Here is an 18,290-nt window from a genome sequence, read left to right as displayed (position 1 = left end):
CGTGGGGTCTGTGCAGTGTTACAAAGAATGAATACAGAAATAATAGAGGGAGAGTTATAGAAGGAATATGGAGAAACAGTAAAGAGAGAGAGAGATAAAGAATTATAAAGAGAAGAAGAAAGAGAAAAATAAATAATCAAAGAGAGAGAGAGTAGGTAGAGAGAGCTTTACAGAAAATGAAGAACAGTTTAGACTGAATAAAATAGGAGCTAGAGAAATAAGAGACAGAAAGTGGGGGAGAAAAGCAGAGAGAGATTTATACAAAAATGAAAGAGAGAGAGAGAGAGAGAGAGAGGGTCAGGCTGGAGATGATATAAGTTCTAATCCGCTCTCCATTTGGGATCACTTACATCTCGGAATTACTGCTATGCTCTCAGTGAGAGAGAGAGCAAGCGAGAGAGAGAGAGAGAAAGAAAGAGAGAGAGACAGAGAGAGAGAAAGAGAAAGAGAGAGATGAAAGAAAGAGATGAGTGAGGGCCCCACAGTTATTTAATTTACTGAATTCTCCAGATTAGAATCAGATCTAACTCAGGTGGTAATCAGCAAATATTATATACTTATACTGAACAGCCAGAACATTAAAACCACCTGCTAAATATATAGTGTTGTGTAGGAGCTCCTCGTGTATACTATACAATTATTTTGTAGTTAGTTACTGGGTTAATCTACAGTCACTGTAGATACAGAATCACCAGCACTGTAATCTGTTGTACCCATACTGCTGTGTGATGCACACCTGCACCTGAAGAGGAGTCAGATTTCAGCACAACACCAGTTCTTTTTCTTCTTCTGTTCTATAACGGTTGACGATATTCTGGTCCGAACTGTCTGAAAAGTGAACCGGGCTTTTCATGTAGTGAGTAATGAATGCAGTGACCTTTACTGGGGCTCCTCTTTTCACTAGAAAACACAATACTGATACTGTGACCTGATTGTAGGTCAGTCAGCCTGCTTTCAAAAGCAAGAGTGAATATGGGTCAGTGTGTCAGAGAGTGACTCGTAATATTATAATCCATAAACACACAGACAGGTCCGACCTCAGCCCAACAGAACCACCACTGTTTAATAGTGATCTGTGAGAAACTAATCCACTAATCTGAGTGTGAAAGCAGTGAGTTAGCAATTAGTGTGCACTCTGCTGTAGTGTCTAGTGTTAGTGTGCACTCTGCTGTAGTGTCTAGTGTTAGTGTGCACTCTGCTGTAGTGTCTGGTGTTAGTGTGCACTCTGCTGTAGTGTGTAGTGCTTGTGTGCACTCTGTGAAAGTGTGTATCACTGTGCACTCTGCTGTAGTGTCTAGTGTTAGTGTGCACTCTGCTATAGTGTCTAGTGTTAGTGTGCACTCTGCTGTAGTGTCTAGTGTTAGTGTGCACTCTGCTATAGTGTCTAGTGTTAGTGTGCACTCTGCTGTATTGTCTAGAGTTAGTGTGCACTCTGCTGTAGTGTCTAGTGTTAGTGTGCACTCTGCTGTAGTGTCTAGTGTTAGTGTGCACTCTGCTGTAGTGTCTAGTGTTAGTGTGCACTCTGCTGTAGTGTCTAGTGTTAGTGTGCACTCTGCTATAGTGTCTAGTGTTAGTGTGCACTCTGCTGTAGTGTCTAGTGTTAGTGTGCACTCTGCTATAGTGTCTAGTGTTAGTGTGCACTCTGCTGTAGTGTCTAGTGTTAGTGTGCACTCTGCTGTAGTGTCTAGTGTTAGTGTGCACTCTGCTATAGTGTCTAGTGTTAGTGTGCACTCTGCTGTAGTGTCTAGTGTTAGTGTGCACTCTGCTGTAGTGTCTAGTGTTAGTGTGCACTCTGCTGTAGTGTCTGGTGTTAGTGTGCACTCTGCTGTAGTGTCTAGTGTTAGTGTGCACTCTGCTGTAGTGTCTAGTGTTAGTGTGCACTCTGCTGTAGTGTCTAGTGTTAGTGTGCACTCTGCTGTAGTGTCTAGTGTTAGTGTGCACTCTGCTGTAGTGTCTAGTGTTAGTGTGCACTCTGCTGTAGTGTCTGGTGTTAGTGTGCACTCTGCTGTATTGTCTAGTGTTAGTGTGCACTGTACACTCTGCTGTATTGTCTAGTGTTAGTGTGCACTCTGCTGTATTGTCTAGTGTTAGTGTGCACTCTGCTGTAGTGTCTAGTGTTAGTGTGCACTCTGCTGTAGTGTCTGGTGTTAGTGTGCACTCTGCTGTAGTGTGTAGTGCTTGTGTGCACTCTGTGAAAGTGTGTATCACTGTGCACTCTGCTGTAGTGTCTAGTGTTAGTGTGCACTCTGAGAAAGTGTGTATCACTGTGCACTCTGCTATAGTGTCTAATGTTAGTGTGCACTCTGAGAAAGTGTGTATCACTGTGCACTCTGCTATAGTGTCTAGTGTTAGTGTGCACTCTGCTGTAGTGTCTAGTGTTAGTGTGCACTCTGCTGTAGTTTCTAGTGTTAGTGTGCACTCTGAGAAAGTGTATATATCACTGTGTACTCTGCTATAGTGTCTAGTGTTAGTGTGCACTCTGAGAAAGTGTGTATCACTGTGCACTCTGCTATAGTGTCTAGTGTTAGTGTGCACTCTGCTGTAGTTTCTAGTGTTAGTGTGCACTCTGAGAAAGTGTATATATCACTGTGCACTCTGCTATAGTGTCTAGTGTTAGTGTGCACTCTGAGAAAGTGTGTATCACTGTGCACTCTGCTGTAGTGTTCATTAGTATGCACTGTTTATGTAGTGAGTATGGAGGTAGGATGGTGTTTAGTGTTTGAGTGAGAGGTCACTCACCTCGATTACCTGCGTTGCTCTTTGAATGAGCCGTCTGCGTGCGCTCAGATAGAACACACTGTGTTATTGATCGCTGTATTGATCGTGGTGCACATCCTCAGTAGATGCCATTAGCATTGTGATTAGAAACAAGCCTAAAACACTGATTAGAGTGAGCTTCTTCATTATCTGTACCGGTGTGTGCTGGGTGATTTGTTTTCCTACATTTTCAGGACTTTAAAGTAGCAGTTCTTAAATAACCACTAAACCTTAAACCATATTGTTTTAATTAATAGCTGAAATGTGTTTTTTTAAGTAATAAAACATACCAGTCCTGCTTAAAAAAATTATTAACATTACCTTACTTTTACTGTGGTCATTTCCGCCTCTGCTTGCGCCCTCTCAGGTTCAACTGTGCTATGGGTGAGGATGATGTGTTTGTGTACTTCTCACAACTATGAGCTCTTCCTCCTGCCCCACCTCTAAACCCATACATCATATATATCACAAGCCATCAAACCAAGCTGATCTGCTTGAATTTGTGCACCAGGAGTAAAGCCATAACATTATCCAAAAGCAGTGTGTAAGACTGGTGAAGGAGAACATGATGCCAAGATGCATGAAAACTGTAATTAAAAAAACAGGGTTATTCCACCAAATATTGAACTTTTTCAATTTCTTAACTCTTAAAACTTTATGAATATAAACTTGTTTTATTTGCATTATTTGAGGTCTGAAAGCTCTGCATCTTTTTTTTGTTATTTCAGACATTTCTCATTTCTTGCAAATAAATACTCTAAATGACAATATTTTTATTTGGAATTTGGGAGAAACATTTTGTATTCATGCATATTTTTCTTTCTGTGTGTGTGTGTGTGTGTGTGTGTGTGTTCATGTGTGTGTGTTGTAGGTGACCCAGGTGCCGGTGGAGTACTGTGAGCAGTACAGCAGGTGTGTGGAGTGTTTGAGCTCAGGAGACCCTCACTGCGGCTGGTGTGTTCTCCACAACAAGTGAGTCTCACACAAACACTGACACACACACACACACACACAAACACACACACAACACACTCACAAACACACACAAACACAAAGCGTAAATAGGACAGTGCTCATTGATTGTGCTCTAAATGAGTTTTATAGATCTCTCAGTGTGAGAGGATCTAAAGCGTATTGTGCTTATTTTCCTTCATACTGCTGCTGCACATGTTCATTGTTTCGCACTAAACAATCAATATTTCTGTGAATCGAGGTTTGAGAACTCGCCGTTCTGCAGATCCACATTTCCTTCAGTGGAGCACTTCAGCCCTGGATTCTATAGGATTAAATTAGATTCAGATACACCATTTTTATTTGGAGACAAAACTGCAGACTTTATTCTTCTGCTGCCTATTCAGTCTACAGCAGTTTATAGCTCCACCCATTCAGCCTACAGCAGTTTATAGCCCCACCCATTCAGTCTACAGCAGTTTATAGCCCCACCCATTCAGCCTACAGCAGTTTACAGCCCCACCCATTCAGCCTACAGCAGTTTATAGCCCCACCCATTCAGCCTACAGCAGTTTATAACTCCACCCATTCAGCCTACATCAGTTTATAGACCCACCCATTCAGTCTACAGCAGTTTATAGCCCCACCCATTCAGCCTACAAAAGTTTATAACTCCACCCATTCAGCCTACAGCAGTTTATAGCCCCACCCATTCAGCCTACAGCAGTTTATAACTCCACCTATTCAGCCTACAACAGTTTATAACTCCACCCATTCAGCCTACAGCAGTTTATAGCCCCACCCATTCAGCCTACAGCAGTTTATAGCCCCACCCATTCAGCCTACAAAAGTTTATAGCTCCACCTATTCAGCCTACAGCAGTTTATAGCCCCACCCATTCAGTCTACAGCAGTTTATAGCCCCACCCATTCAGCCTACAGCAGTTTATAGCCCCACCCATTCAGCCTACAAAAGTTTATAGCTCCACCTATTCAGCCTACAGCAGTTTATAGCCCCACCCATTCAGTCTACAGCAGTTTATAGCTCCACCCATTCAGCCTACAGCAGTTTATAGCCCCACCCATTCAGTCTACAGCAGTTTATAGCCCCACCCATTCAGCCTACAGCAGTTTACAGCCCCACCCATTCAGCCTACAGCAGTTTATAGCCCCACCCATTCAGCCTACAGCAGTTTATAACTCCACCCATTCAGCCTACAGCAGTTTATAGCCCCACCCATTCAGCCTACATCAGTTTATAACTCCACCCATTCAGCCTACAGCAGTTTATAGCCCCACCCATTCAGCCTACAGCAGTTTATAGCCCCACCCATTCAGCCTACAAAAGTTTATAGCTCCACCTATTCAGCCTACAGCAGTTTATAGCTCCACCCATTCAGCCTACAGCAGTTTATAGCCTCACCTATTCAAGTTATACAAAAGTAATACAGAATAAAAAATATACACAATAACAATATTAAACAAATAATTTCACTGCAATAAACAAAAAAAATCAAGACAATATATTTGATTTTTATTCAGGTCTGAAAGGATTATTTAAAGAACCTTGAGGACGAGGTTCTCTGTAGCTTTAGGTATGAAGTCAGAGATGTTGATTCTCAGCAGAAAGTCTGAGAGGAGGATCTATTGATCAGATGTGTCGGCTGAAGCATCGCGAGTAACGCTTTCTCTCATCAGAATTCCTGTCCACGTTTTTGGGATCAAACGCTGCTTCTTCATCTTCACTTTCTTCAATAATGCAAATGTCTGAAAACCAAAATCTCCACTCCACTGCTGAGGATCAGCGCTTCCCCTCAGGCTAAAAACCCACAGCTTCATGTTCCTTTCTCCAGAGTTTGGTGTGTGTGTGTGTGTGATAAGTGTGTGATGCATATCTGACCTTACACCTTACCCTTTGTTTTCCACTCTTTATCCAGTGTTTCTCCTGTATTTCTTCTGTGTTTCTTTAAGATTCATGCATATAGCCAGGAGCTGAATCCAGAATAGCTCAAGTGTTTCTCCAACATTTCTGTTTATTCAGTACTTCTTCAGCATTTTTCCAACATTTTCAGTATTCTGCACTGTTTTATCTAGTACTTTTTCTCCAGTGTTTCTCCAACATGTACCATATTTTTCGAACTATAAGGCGCACTTAAAAATGACTTAATTAAAAAAAAAATTAAAACATTGTGTTTTATAATGCGGTGCAACTTATAGTGCAAAAAATACAGTATGTGTGAAGCCAGGATCAGAATATAGCATAGTTCAAGTGTTTCTCCAACATTCCTCCAACATTCCTCCAACATTTCTCCAACATTTGTTGTGTTCTGCATGGTTTATCCAATACTTCAGCTTTTCTCCAACATGTACAGTACTGTGCAAAAGTTTTAGGCACCAAAGCAGCAATATGTGTGTTTTTACCTGAAACAGATGCAAATAAACATACATACAAAAAGTTAAATGTAACAAGGAATTCTCATTTTTAACTACCGTAAGTATGTTAGTGAAGCTGTAGAGCAAAGTGTAGAGATTCCAGATTTCTCCTTGATGCTCCTCAGCCAGCATGTGTATATTATTATGTTCAGTTCCGTCAGCAGCTCACCTGATTTACCACATTTACCAGTAGGTCACCAAACCAGGTGTTGATATGATGAAAACAGTATTCACACTTAGTGAACTGATTCAGATCAGAGAAACCAACTACAGGTGTAAAAGAAAAAGTCAACATAAGTGAAGCTCAAACCATACTTCACAGCATAGCTCAACAGTTTCTCCAAGCTTTCTGCAACACTTTTCTATTACCCCTCCCCAGTGTCAGGTCTGATCACTCTCCATCAGCAAAAGTAGGTTTTTTAATTTTGATGAGATGATGTTCCACAGATCCGTGTTCATTAACACCAGTTATTCAGTCTTGATTCAGCAAATTTCCCTTTTTTTCACTTTCCGAATCCATGTTCTCCCTCGGCTCCTCTTGCCCAGATGATTTGTAGATAAAAAAGTACATTTGTTCACTTCCAGACTTCCTGCATTTCAGGAAGAGGCATCATCTCTGCTTAGCCGAACACAAACGAGACACTTAATTAAACAAAAAGGCCTCCTGGAGGAGCAGCAGAGCTCCAAACACAGAGCCTTCAAAAGCACTTCAGAGCCCTCCGGCAGCAAAGAGCAGAAAACACCACTGCTCCACTGTTTCTTCAGCACTCCTTCATCCTTTCTCCAGCATTACCAGAATCTTCTCCAACATTTCAGTATTTCTTTGTTCTCCTGTGTTTCTCCAACATTTCTCCAGCATTATCAGAGTGTTCTCCATTATTTCTCTAAAATTTCTCTAAAATTTCTCCAACATTACTCCAGCATTGCCAGTGTTCTACAATGTTTCTCGAGTATTTCACATTTCTTTGTTCTCCTGTGTTTCTTTATCATTGCCCAAATATTTCCAGAGTCTTCTCTGACATTTATTCAGACTTTCTCCGACATTCTTGAATGGAGCTGGGAGCAGATTGCAGCACAACTCTAGTGTTTTTCCAAAGTTTTATCAGTGAAACTCCCAAAAATTTCCACCATTTCTACATTTCTCCAATGTTTCTCTGTTTCTCCAATATTCCTCTAACCCTTTTCAGAGTTTCCGCAGTATAATCTTTCTATATATCTCCAACCTTTTTTTCAATACTTCTTCAGTACTTTCTTTCAACAATATTTATCTTGCATGTGTGATGCCCTGAATGTCTGGGCACACTAAATTAATTATTTTTATATATATATATATATATATATATATATATATATATATATATATATATATATATATATATATATATATATATATATATTTATGTGTATATATCAGTTTTACTATTTATACTATTTTTACTATGTATATGTTTGAGTAACATTTCTATTGTTGTTTTATTCTATAAACTACGGATAATAACCCTGGATTTTAATTACAGTTTTTATTTATCTTGGCATCGTGTTCTCCTCCACCAGTCTTACACACTGCTTTTGGATAACTTTATGCTGCTTTACTCCTGGTGTAAAAATTTAAGCAGTTCAGTTTGGTTTGATGGCTTGTGATCATCCATCTTCCTCTTGATTATATTCCAGAGATTTTTAATTTAGTAAAATCATAATTTTTAAGCTGTAATATATTTAATGTGATGCCTCCAGGCCTGTAGGGGGAGCTGTATTGGGGGGGCGGGCGCTAGACAGTAGCTTAGGTGGGCAACGGGAAATTGTTTTCAGGTGAATCTGAGAGCTCAAACTGACAGTCTAATTATCGTGTCTTCTGTGTATCCTGTTATCCAGGTAAAAAATATTTACTGTAATAAAGGTTGGGGAGTGTGTGTGCGCTTATGAAGGCTGAATTGTGTGTAATATGAGCCGCTTTGGCCTCGTGTGTTGACGGACGCTCAGCGGCGGTTAGCATTAGCTACAGGCCTGGCCCGCGCTATAGTGTACTATTCCTCTCATGTTAGCATTAGCTTGCTCAGTTCCCGCGCGCCTTGTGTGCTATTAGCCTCCCGCTAGCATTAGCTTAGCATTAGCTAACCCAGCTCAGTTCTGTTACCCTCCCGCTAGCATTAGCTTAGCATTAGCTAACCTAGCTCAGTTCTGTTACCGTCCCGCTAGCATTAGCTTAGCATTAGCTAACCCAGCTCAGTACTTTTATCTATATATCATTAGCTTACTTAGCTCAGTATCAAGTATAGCTGCATAAATAAATATGTTAATGAAATATTTGTGTATATAAAATATATATTAAGTCGTTGTGAGGTAAGCTAATGCTTTCTTACAGTCTAAATTATTGTATTTTCTAATAAAGAGCCTGTTTGGCACCAGTAAGTAAAGCAAGAGCCCCTGCTAACCGCTGTTAATAGATACGCCAGTTAAATAATCTAGTAACAGTTATGGGTTTTTGGTTAAATAGTATTCTTGTTCGCATTCAGTTTTAATAAATTTTCATACTGTGGGCAAATAACTGTACTTGTGTTACATACAATATAAGGAACTCCACACAAATTGGTGACACGTAACTGTGTAATGGAATGGATTAATGTACATATATTATATGTGTAATGATGTGTGTTTTGCACATACAGGTGGAAAAATTTAGTCATGTTTTTAAGCATATATACATATATTTTTGTAGAGTAATAGACAAAGTGTACTGATATGAGTCAAGGGTCATGTGTACCTAGCTATTTGCTGTTATATACAGGTTTATGTAATCTGAGAAGTTAAAATTAGCTTCCTTGTGAATGTATGTGAAGTGCAGGTTGTATACTCTGCAAAAAAAGTCTCATGTCTCCAATGTTTCTTCTCTATTTCTGCATTTTTTGTGAAACCATGAGCTCCAATATTTCTTAAATGCTTCTCCAGTTTTTGTTCCCAATGTTTTTTCCATTGTTTTAAACGTTTATTTAACATGACGTTAGCGTTTGTGTGTTTTCAGTAACGTGTTTTAATGCATACAATTTAGCTACACCTGAAACATCATCCACCCCTATCCATAGTAATCGCAGGGAGTGGTGTGTGTGTTGTGTCTGAAGGGGCTGGTTGTATGGGTGGTAACCATAGTAACCACACTTGTGGCTGAGCTTTGATTTTGTTGCCTTTGTTGGGCAATTATAGTGGAGATGTGCGAATTACTCTCAGAGCTCAGAGTGTGTGTGTGTGTGTGTGTGTGTGTTTGTGTTTAAACCATGTCATGCTGAACACCAGCTGCCATAGGCTCGTGCGTGGAGTGTAAAGTTTAGAGAAGAGAAGCAATAGAGAGGTGTGTGTGTGTGTGTCAGTGTGTGTGTGTGTCACCTTGAAACCTCTTTGACAGTCAGCGCTCGAGTGTCACTCAAAAGATGGTTGTTGACATTTTGTCAGTTCGCATTTTTTTGAAGTCGTTTGCTGCCTTCCATCTCATGCACACACACACACACATGCACACTTACATATCTCATACTAAAAAAAAAGTCTAATACAGTCTAATACAAAATTTAATTGGGTGGGGCTATAAACTGCTGTAGGCTGAATGGGTGGGGCTATAAACTGCTGTAGGCTGAATGGGCGGGGCTAAACTGCTTTCTGTTGTTCTCTTTCAGGTGTATGAGGCGGGACAGGTGTGAGCGATCAGATGAGCTGTTTCGATTCGCTGATGAGATTGAGCGATGTGTTAAAGTCACCGCCCACCCGGACAGCATCGCCATGTCCGAACACAGCGTACCGGTGAGTCTGATATTGGTATTTATTGGGAGAAGGTATTGATTATAATTTGGTATTGATTGGGGTGATGTAGATCTGGATAAGGTAAGATATTTTTTAGAATTAACATTGATTTCAGAATTTCTTATTGTTTAGGTTGAGGTATTAATTAGGTTTGCGTTATTATAGGATATTAATCAGAGTTTACTATTCATTAGAATGGGTGTGAATTAGGGTGAGATATTGATCAGGATCTAAAGTTCATTGTAATGATATATTGATTGTTTAGATGTTTAATATTGATTAATGTGATTATTGTTCAGTGTGACGTTTGATCAGTTTGAGTTATTGATCAGGACGTGGTTTTGATCTGTGTGCTGTTATGTTGTAGCTGCTGCTGGAGGTCAGTAACGTTCCTGATCTCTCTGCTGGGATCAGCTGCTCATTTGGGAACCTTGCCGAGGTCGAAGGTCACGTGAACGAGAACAGGGTCATGTGCCTCTCTCCGACCGCCAGAGAAATCCCGGTCATACCTGCAGATCAAGGTGAGATCAGTGAGATCAGTGACAGAATATTTACTAAGCAGTAACTCTACAGACTCTGTTCTCTATAACTCTCTCTCTGTGTCTCTCAGACTGGTCAGGTGTGGAGTTGAAGGTGATTTCTAAAGAGACGGGTCAGATGGTGGCCAGCACTGAGGTCAAATTCTACAACTGCAGTATGCACAGCATGTGAGTAGCTGGGCTTCTCAACTCTACGTCACATCTCTTCAGACAGGGCACAGTTTAGACTTTGCATTTACATGTGTTTATTATGTGTTTAAAGGTGTTTGTTCTGTATTTAGGTGTTTAATTTAGTGTCTATTTTATGATTAGAGGTGTTAATATTACATTTTCAGGTATTTATAATATTTTTAAGTTGTTTAAAATGTGTTTTTTTAGTGCCTATTTTATGATTACAGGTGTTAATATTAAATTTACAGGTATTTCTATTACGTTTAAGGTGTTTCAATTGTTTTTAGTGTCTATTTTATAGTTACAGGTGTTAATATTATATTTACAGGTATTTCTATTACATTAAAGGTGTTTCAATTGTTTTTTAGTGTCTATTTTATAGTTACAGGTGTTAATATTATATTTACAGGTATTTCTATTACATTAAAGGTGTTTCAATTGTTTTTTAGTGTCTATTTTATAGTTACAGGTGTTAATATTATATTTACAGGTATTTCTATTACATTTAAGGTGTTTCAATTGTTTTTTAGTGTCTATTTTATGATTACAGGTGTTAGTATTACATTTAAGGTGTTTCAATTGTTTTTTAGTGTCTATTTTATAGTTACAGGTGTTAATATTATATTTACAGGTATTTATATTATGTTTAAGGTGTTTTAATTATTTTTTAGTGTCTATTTTATGATTACAGGTGTTAATATTATATTTACAGGTGTTGATATTACATTTACAGTGTTTTAATTGTGTTTTTTTAGTGTCTATTTTATGATTACAAGTGTTAATATTATATTTACAGAAATTTATATTACGTTTAAGTTGTTTCAATTGTTTTTTAGTGTCTATTTTTTGATTACAGGTGTTAATATTATAATTACAGGTGTTTATATGACATGTATGGTGTTTAAATTGTTTTCTAGTGTTTATTTTATGTTTACAGGTGGCTTTGTTGAATTTACAGGTGTTTATATTGTGTTTACAGGTGTTTATCGTGTGTAAGCAGTGCTTTCCGCTGCCACTGGTGTAAATATAGAAACACCTGCACACACGACCCGACCAGCTGCTCCTTCCAGGAGGGACATGTCAACGCGTCGGAGGTACACACACACACGCGCACAGGAAGAAGGAGGAGGCGTTGGAGGTTTTAGTTGAGAAGAGGGTATTTTAAAGCAGCAAGGGAAAAGAGCGACAACTTATGAGGAAAAAGGGCAATAATAACGGAGCGTTTTAGGCTAGACAGCGTGTATTCACTCTTGCCTCCCACAAAAGCACGTTTAATGCTGCATCGTGTCAGCCGAGGACACGTTAGCGGTGGAGCTGAGAGAAGGTTAATATATCTCATGACAAATCAATGAGATTAACATTAATGTACCTTAATAACATAATGACAGCTCTGTGGGGTCTAATGTGTGTTTAGTTTATAAAAAAACATAATACAGGCTTTATGTAAGTGAGTGAACACAGCGCTGAGGAGTTTATAAATAAATACATGTCACTGGCTTGGTGAAACAAACTTGCATCAACTCTGCTGTTCAGAAGCTAAGATGCACAACATAATGCAAATGTTTATGCCTTTCACACCGTGGCTTTATTGATGAAGGTAATCAGGTTTTGAAGGTCAGATCTGAGGATTGGTGTCTCTCTGTGTTCAGTTCTGTCCTCAACTGGAGCGAGGGGGGGAGATAGTGATCCCGGCGGGGGAGATCAGACCCATCACGCTGAGGGCCCGGAACCTCCCGCAGCCGCAGTCGGGACAGAGGGGCTACGAGTGTGTCCTGCACATCCAGGGGGTCAGCCACAGAGTAACGGCCCTGCGCTTCAACAGCACCAGCGTACAGTGCCAGAACAGCTCTGTAAGAAACACACACACACATATATATATATAGCAGGACACACCTTAAATTCACTGTTTTTTCACTATTTTAAAATGTTCTGCATTTTAGATTAATACTAAAGTCATTTAAACTATGAAGAAAAACATTTTTATGTATGTATCAAACAAAAAAGTTAAACAAACCAGAATATGTTTTTTTATTTTACATCTTGCTTAGATAACAACTTTGCACATTCTCAGTCAGTTTTATGAGGTAGAGTCACCTGGAATTCAGGCTTTCAGTTAACAACTGTGCTGAACTCATCAAGAGTTAATTACTTGAATTTCTTGTCTCTTAATAAAGTGTTTGAGAGCATCAGTTAAAGTAAAGTAGTGAAGAGGTAGAGTTACAGGTATACAGTGAATAGTGAATATTTGAGTAATGTTCTAATCCAGATTATGAGAAGCAACAACTACTCAACTAAATAAAGGCAAGGCAAGGCAAGTTTATTTATATAGCACCTTTCATACACAACGGTCATTCAAAGTGCTTTACAAATTAGAAAATACACAGAGAAATCAAATAAAAAATAAAAATAAAAAAACATGTAAAAGATTAACAGTAAAAATGGAAATAAAACCTAAAATAAGAATAAAGCATGATTGATTAAAACATGATTAAAACAAAGAGAATTAAATTAAAAAACATGTAAAAGAACAACAAGGAATTAATAAGAATAAAGCATGAATAAAACATAATATAAAAGTGCCGTTACAGAATAAAAGTGGGCGGAGCTACAGTGTTTTAAGCTGAGCTAAAGGCCTGATCAAACATGTAGGTTTTCAGTCTGGATTTAAACATGTTTAGAGTTGGAGCTCTTCTAATGCTCTCTGTTAACTGGTTCCATTAAAGAGCAGCGTAGTAGCTAAACGCTGCCTCTCCGTGTTTAGTTTTTACTTTAGGCGGCTCTAACTGAGCAGTTCCTGATGATCTGAGAGTTCTGCTCGGCTCATACTGCTGGAGCACATCAGATAAATATGCTGGTCCTGCACCATTAACACATTTAAAAAATACTTTAAGAAAAAAATACTTTAAGAAAAAATGAAAGTCAGTCAATATGAAACATTTTAAGAACTTTGAACATTTCCTTAAGTGCAGTTGCAAAGAGCATTAAAAACGTTATGATGAAACTGGCACTCATCAGGATAAATTCATCAGTTACCAACCTCAGAAACCACAAGTTCCCTGATAAGAGCATCTAAATGCTTCTTCACAGAGTATTTTGGTTTGTTTCACATTTTTAAGTTACTACCTGATTCCTTATGTGTTCCTTCATAGTCTGGATTACTTTACTACTAATTTACTATGTTGGGAAAAAAAATAAATAAAAATGTTAAATTAGAAGGTGTGTCTAAACGTTTGACTGGTATTGTAGTTAAAGTAAAAATTTAATTGTGTCAAAAATGTTCTGAAAAATGTCATGTTTATTAAATTAAAATTTTAAGGGTATTTCTTAAATATTTTTATCATATACATTGTATTTATTGTATATTATATAAACTGTATGTAATGTTTTATGTGTGTTGTGGTCTGTCAGGATAGTCGCTTTTGCTTTGCACTCTCAAAATGGCACATCTCTCTCTCTCTCTCTCTCTCTCACTCTCACTCTCACTCTCTCACACACACACACACCTCATATAGAGATGACAGCAACTTAATAATCGGTGTGTGTGTGTGTGTGTGTGTGTGTGTGCGCAGTACGTGTATGAGGGGTTAAAGCTCAGTGAGCTGGCTGTGGATCTGTCCATCGTGTGGAACAGCAATTTCATCATCGACAATCCAGAGAGAATTAAAGGTAACACAATCATTCACCACATACACACACTACACACACAGTGTGTGCACGGTACTCTGTGAGAAAGAAAATGCGAGAGTTAAAGAGTCTCTTTTAGTAACACAGCTACAATATAATAATATTAATAATAATAATAATAATAATATTTTATTTATATAGCTGTTGGCTTGTTTTTGTTTTATATGGAAAGTGTTTCTGATAATATGGCCAACAGTGAAATTCCAACCCAAGGAAGAATTACACACATTGCAGTGACGATGCTGAAATGAAATACTGTGCAGCTCTAATAGGGACCCCCTGTCTTTTAGCTTTACCCTGATTGATATACAATAGCTTTAGCTGAGCCAAGTTGCTCAGACTAGAAGAGAGGGTGGAGCCATGTTTTATTGTGATACTTCGTTTACCTCTCACCTGTAGGTAAACATTAGGAACCCAGATTTAGTTTTTTAGGGGATATAATCAGACGTTAGCTGCAAATTATAATAATGATGATGATGATGATTATGATTATTGAGACCACTCCCCCTGTGCCCCACAGTGCAGCTGTATAAGTGCAGTGCTCAGAGGGAGAGCTGTGGGATGTGTCTGAAGGCTGACCGACGGTTTGGTTGCGGTTGGTGTGCCGGAGAGAGCCGCTGCACTCTGCGGAAACACTGCCCCTCGCTCGCCGGGCGCTGGCTGGAGCCCTCCGGACACAACAGCAAGTGCACACACCCACGAATCACAGAGGTCAGTCCACAGACCTTACTGCATATTGCATATTATAATACCAGATATTAATTTTAGTAATTTAGAAAATTCTGGTTTATTTTCTCCTTCTTTCTCTAGTTATGTTCATATATCCCTCCTTCCCTGTATACATTTTTATTTTTGCAGCGTAATCCCACATAAGCCCCACGCTTGTGTTTGTGTAGTTGTGTGTGTGTGTGTGTGTGTGTAAATGTATGTGTGTGATATATCTTAAACTCCAGCTTGTGTTCTGTTTAATACGTTTACATAATCTACATTCTGTAGCAGGTGTTTGAATGTGTGTGTGTGTGTGTGTGTTTGTGTTTGTGGGCTATTAAGCTACATAAGTGTTTATATAAGAGACTTTAAGTCTGATTGTTCCACATAAGCCTCTTTCTACACATCTTTTTCGCTGCTAAGTCAGTTGAAGCCCATTAGAGAAATTGTGCGTCATAAATAGAGTGGCAGCTAGGAGCGCTATTGCACACACACACACACACACACACAGTCGATACTGGCGATACTTATGCGTGTGTATCCCACCCGCATGTATCTGTATGTGTCCGTAACCCACATGCTACAGTGAGAAATGCTAATGCTAAGGCTAATGTTGCTAACAAACACTGAACCTAGACTGTTAAGATTTCAATCTCAGTAAATGCAGTTGATGCAATCACAGCTTTTGTTGCTCTGTCAGGTCCCATGAATACTTTATGATCATTATGGTTTAATTACCTCACGTGTGTTGTGAATAAGTAATGAACCTTTAGCTGAAATGTAAAATGTACATACAGTACATCCTCAGTACGAGCTACGATATAAAAATGTTCAGGCCGAAGCATCCAAGCAAATGCATGTGTAGAATCAGGTGTGCTGTTAGTTGCTTAGTGTGTATAAAAATAGATATACACTACAGTATTTATGTCTAGTAATAAAAATTGTACTTATACTTAGGGATTATGATGTTTTTGTTGTTACTGGTTTCTTTTTCTCTATAGTTTGTTGTGTTTAGTTAGTGTTTTGATTGTATTTGTGGAGTTCGTGTTGTGTTTGGTTGTAGTTGTGGTGTCTGGACTGTGTTGGTTTTAGTTTGATCACAAAAACAGCCCAGATTACAAACCTTTTATCTAAACAACAAATTTGGTGAATTTAGGCTGTTTTTTGTTGTAGTGAATTTGCGCTGTTTTCGGGTGTTTTTGTCTTATGGTTAATTTAGTCTGTGTTTGGATGTGTGATGATGAATTTGGTTGTTTTATAGTGAATTTGCCTGAGTTTGGCTGTGTTGTGATTCGTTTGGGCTGTTTTGGGGTTTTATGGTGAATTTGGACAGATATCGGTTATTTTATGGTAAATAAAAAGAGCTTGGTTGTTTTAAGGTAAATTTAAGCTGTGTTTGGTTGTGTTTTGGTTAATTTAAGCTGTGTTCGGTTCTGTTTTGGTTAATTAATGCTGTTTGGTTGTGTTTTGGTGAATTTAAGCTGTGTTTTGTTAAATTTAAGCTGTGTTTGGTTAATTTAAGCTGTGTATGGTTGTGCTTTGGTGAATTTAAGCTGTGTTTGGTCGTGTTTTGGTGAATTTAAGCTGTGTTTGGTTGTGTTTGGGGAATTTAAGCTGTGTTTGGTTGTGTTTTGGTGAATTTAAGCTGTGTTTGGTTGTGTTTTGGTGAATTTAAGCTGTGTTTGGTTGTGTTTTGGTGAATTTAAGCTGTGTTTGGTTGTGTTTTGGTGAATTTAAGCTGTGTTTGGTCATGTTTTGGTAAATTTAAGCTGTGTTTGGTTGTGTTTTGGTTAATTTAACCTGTGTTTGGTTGTGTTTTGGTTAATTTAACCTGTGTTTGGTTGTGTTTTGGGTAATTTAAGCTGTGTTTGGTTGTGTTTTGGTGAATTTAAGATGTGTTTGGTTGTGTTTTGGTGAATTTAAGCTGTGTTTGGTTGTGTTTTGGTGAATTTAAGCTGTGTTTTGGTGAATTTAAGCTGTGTTTGGTTGTGTTTTGGTGAATTTAAGCTGTTTGGTTGTGTTGGGCTCAGTGTTGGGCTGGGTCTGAGAGTGGGAATGCGAGCCGGTGCTGGCGAGCTGCTACAGATCAAAGCAGTGTGAGGCTTTGAAGTGAGGAGTGGGTTTGTATGATTCAGCTCCTCACAGTGACCAGAGCTGCTGACTGGAGAAGAGAAGCAGGCTTTCTGAGCAGATTCCTCTGTTCCCTTTACAGCCCGTGTCCTTACAGTCAGCTCCTCCAGAACACTGACTTTAAAAATAATTGAAATGTAAATCCCAGTAAGACTCTGAACTGTAGTACCAAACAGCAACTTTGTGAACCTTCTACATTTATCTGAGGATATTTTCACAGCTCTTTCCTAGATGGTTCAGACTTTCAGACCAAACGATTTCTTTGATTTTGCCAAATTAAAAACCTCTGGAATATAATCAAGATGAAGATGGATGATCACAAGCCATCAAACCAAACTGAACTGCTTGAATTTTTGCACCAAAAGCAGTGTGTAAAACTGGTGGAGAAGAACATTCCAGGATGCATACAATTGTGCTTAAAAAACAGGGTTATTCCACCAAATATTGATTTCTGAACTCTTAAAACTTTATGAATATGAACTTGTTTTCTTTGCATTATTTGAGGTCTGAAAGCTCTGCATCTTTTTTTTTTATTTCAGTCATTTCTTATTTTCTGCAAATAAATGCTCTAAATTATGATATGTTTATTTGGATTTTGGGAGAAATGTTGTCTGTAGTTTATAGAATAATAAAACAATGTTAATTTTACTGAAACATATACCTATAAATAGCAAAATTAGAGAAACTGGGAGTCCAGTTTTGGCAGGGAAGCAGAATTCGACACACCACCTAGAAAAGGCAAATGAATTAGTGTCAATTAGGGAGATGCAGCTCACTTAGGTGATAATGACAGGAAACCAAAACTAGCACAATTAACCGGACTAAATGTACAGTATACAATGGTCCAGACTTTAAAATGATTTTTCTGATTCTGATGCTTTTTTTTAGGCTTTAAATGATGTTTATCTAACCCCCCCCCCCCTCTCTTTCTCTCTCTCTCTGTAGGTGACTCCTCTAACTGGACCTCCAGAGGGTGGTACGTTGGTGACCATTCGTGGTGTGAACCTGGGCATGACCCTGTCGGAGCTGCAGGGCCGGGTGGAGGTAGCAGGAGTACCGTGTTCAGCTCAGTCTGAAGGATACATCACCGCTGAGCAGTAAGAAGAACTGATGCATTATTTACTTTAAACTT

General features: G+C 38.7%; 1 protein-coding gene across 1 annotated transcript in view; it reads left to right on the top strand.

Moving 5' to 3' along the window:
• The window catches only part of LOC103030382 (plexin-A2), a 104,996-nt gene that overhangs the window by 57,093 nt on the left and 29,613 nt on the right, over positions 1 to 18,290 (top strand). Inside the window, exons 5-13 of the mRNA XM_049471686.1 lie at positions 3,629 to 3,729; positions 9,803 to 9,926; positions 10,294 to 10,447; positions 10,537 to 10,633; positions 11,616 to 11,730; positions 12,286 to 12,486; positions 14,206 to 14,302; positions 14,841 to 15,031; positions 18,104 to 18,255. Of these exons, the coding sequence (XP_049327643.1) occupies positions 3,629 to 3,729; positions 9,803 to 9,926; positions 10,294 to 10,447; positions 10,537 to 10,633; positions 11,616 to 11,730; positions 12,286 to 12,486; positions 14,206 to 14,302; positions 14,841 to 15,031; positions 18,104 to 18,255 (1,232 nt within the window). The remainder of the gene's footprint in view (positions 1 to 3,628; positions 3,730 to 9,802; positions 9,927 to 10,293; positions 10,448 to 10,536; positions 10,634 to 11,615; positions 11,731 to 12,285; positions 12,487 to 14,205; positions 14,303 to 14,840; positions 15,032 to 18,103; positions 18,256 to 18,290) is intronic.

This window comes from Astyanax mexicanus, chromosome 24 (genome assembly GCF_023375975.1).
Source record: "Astyanax mexicanus isolate ESR-SI-001 chromosome 24, AstMex3_surface, whole genome shotgun sequence".
NCBI classification, from domain to species: Eukaryota; Metazoa; Chordata; class Actinopteri; order Characiformes; family Acestrorhamphidae; genus Astyanax; species Astyanax mexicanus.
This window is presented reverse-complemented; position numbering and strand designations above follow the sequence as displayed.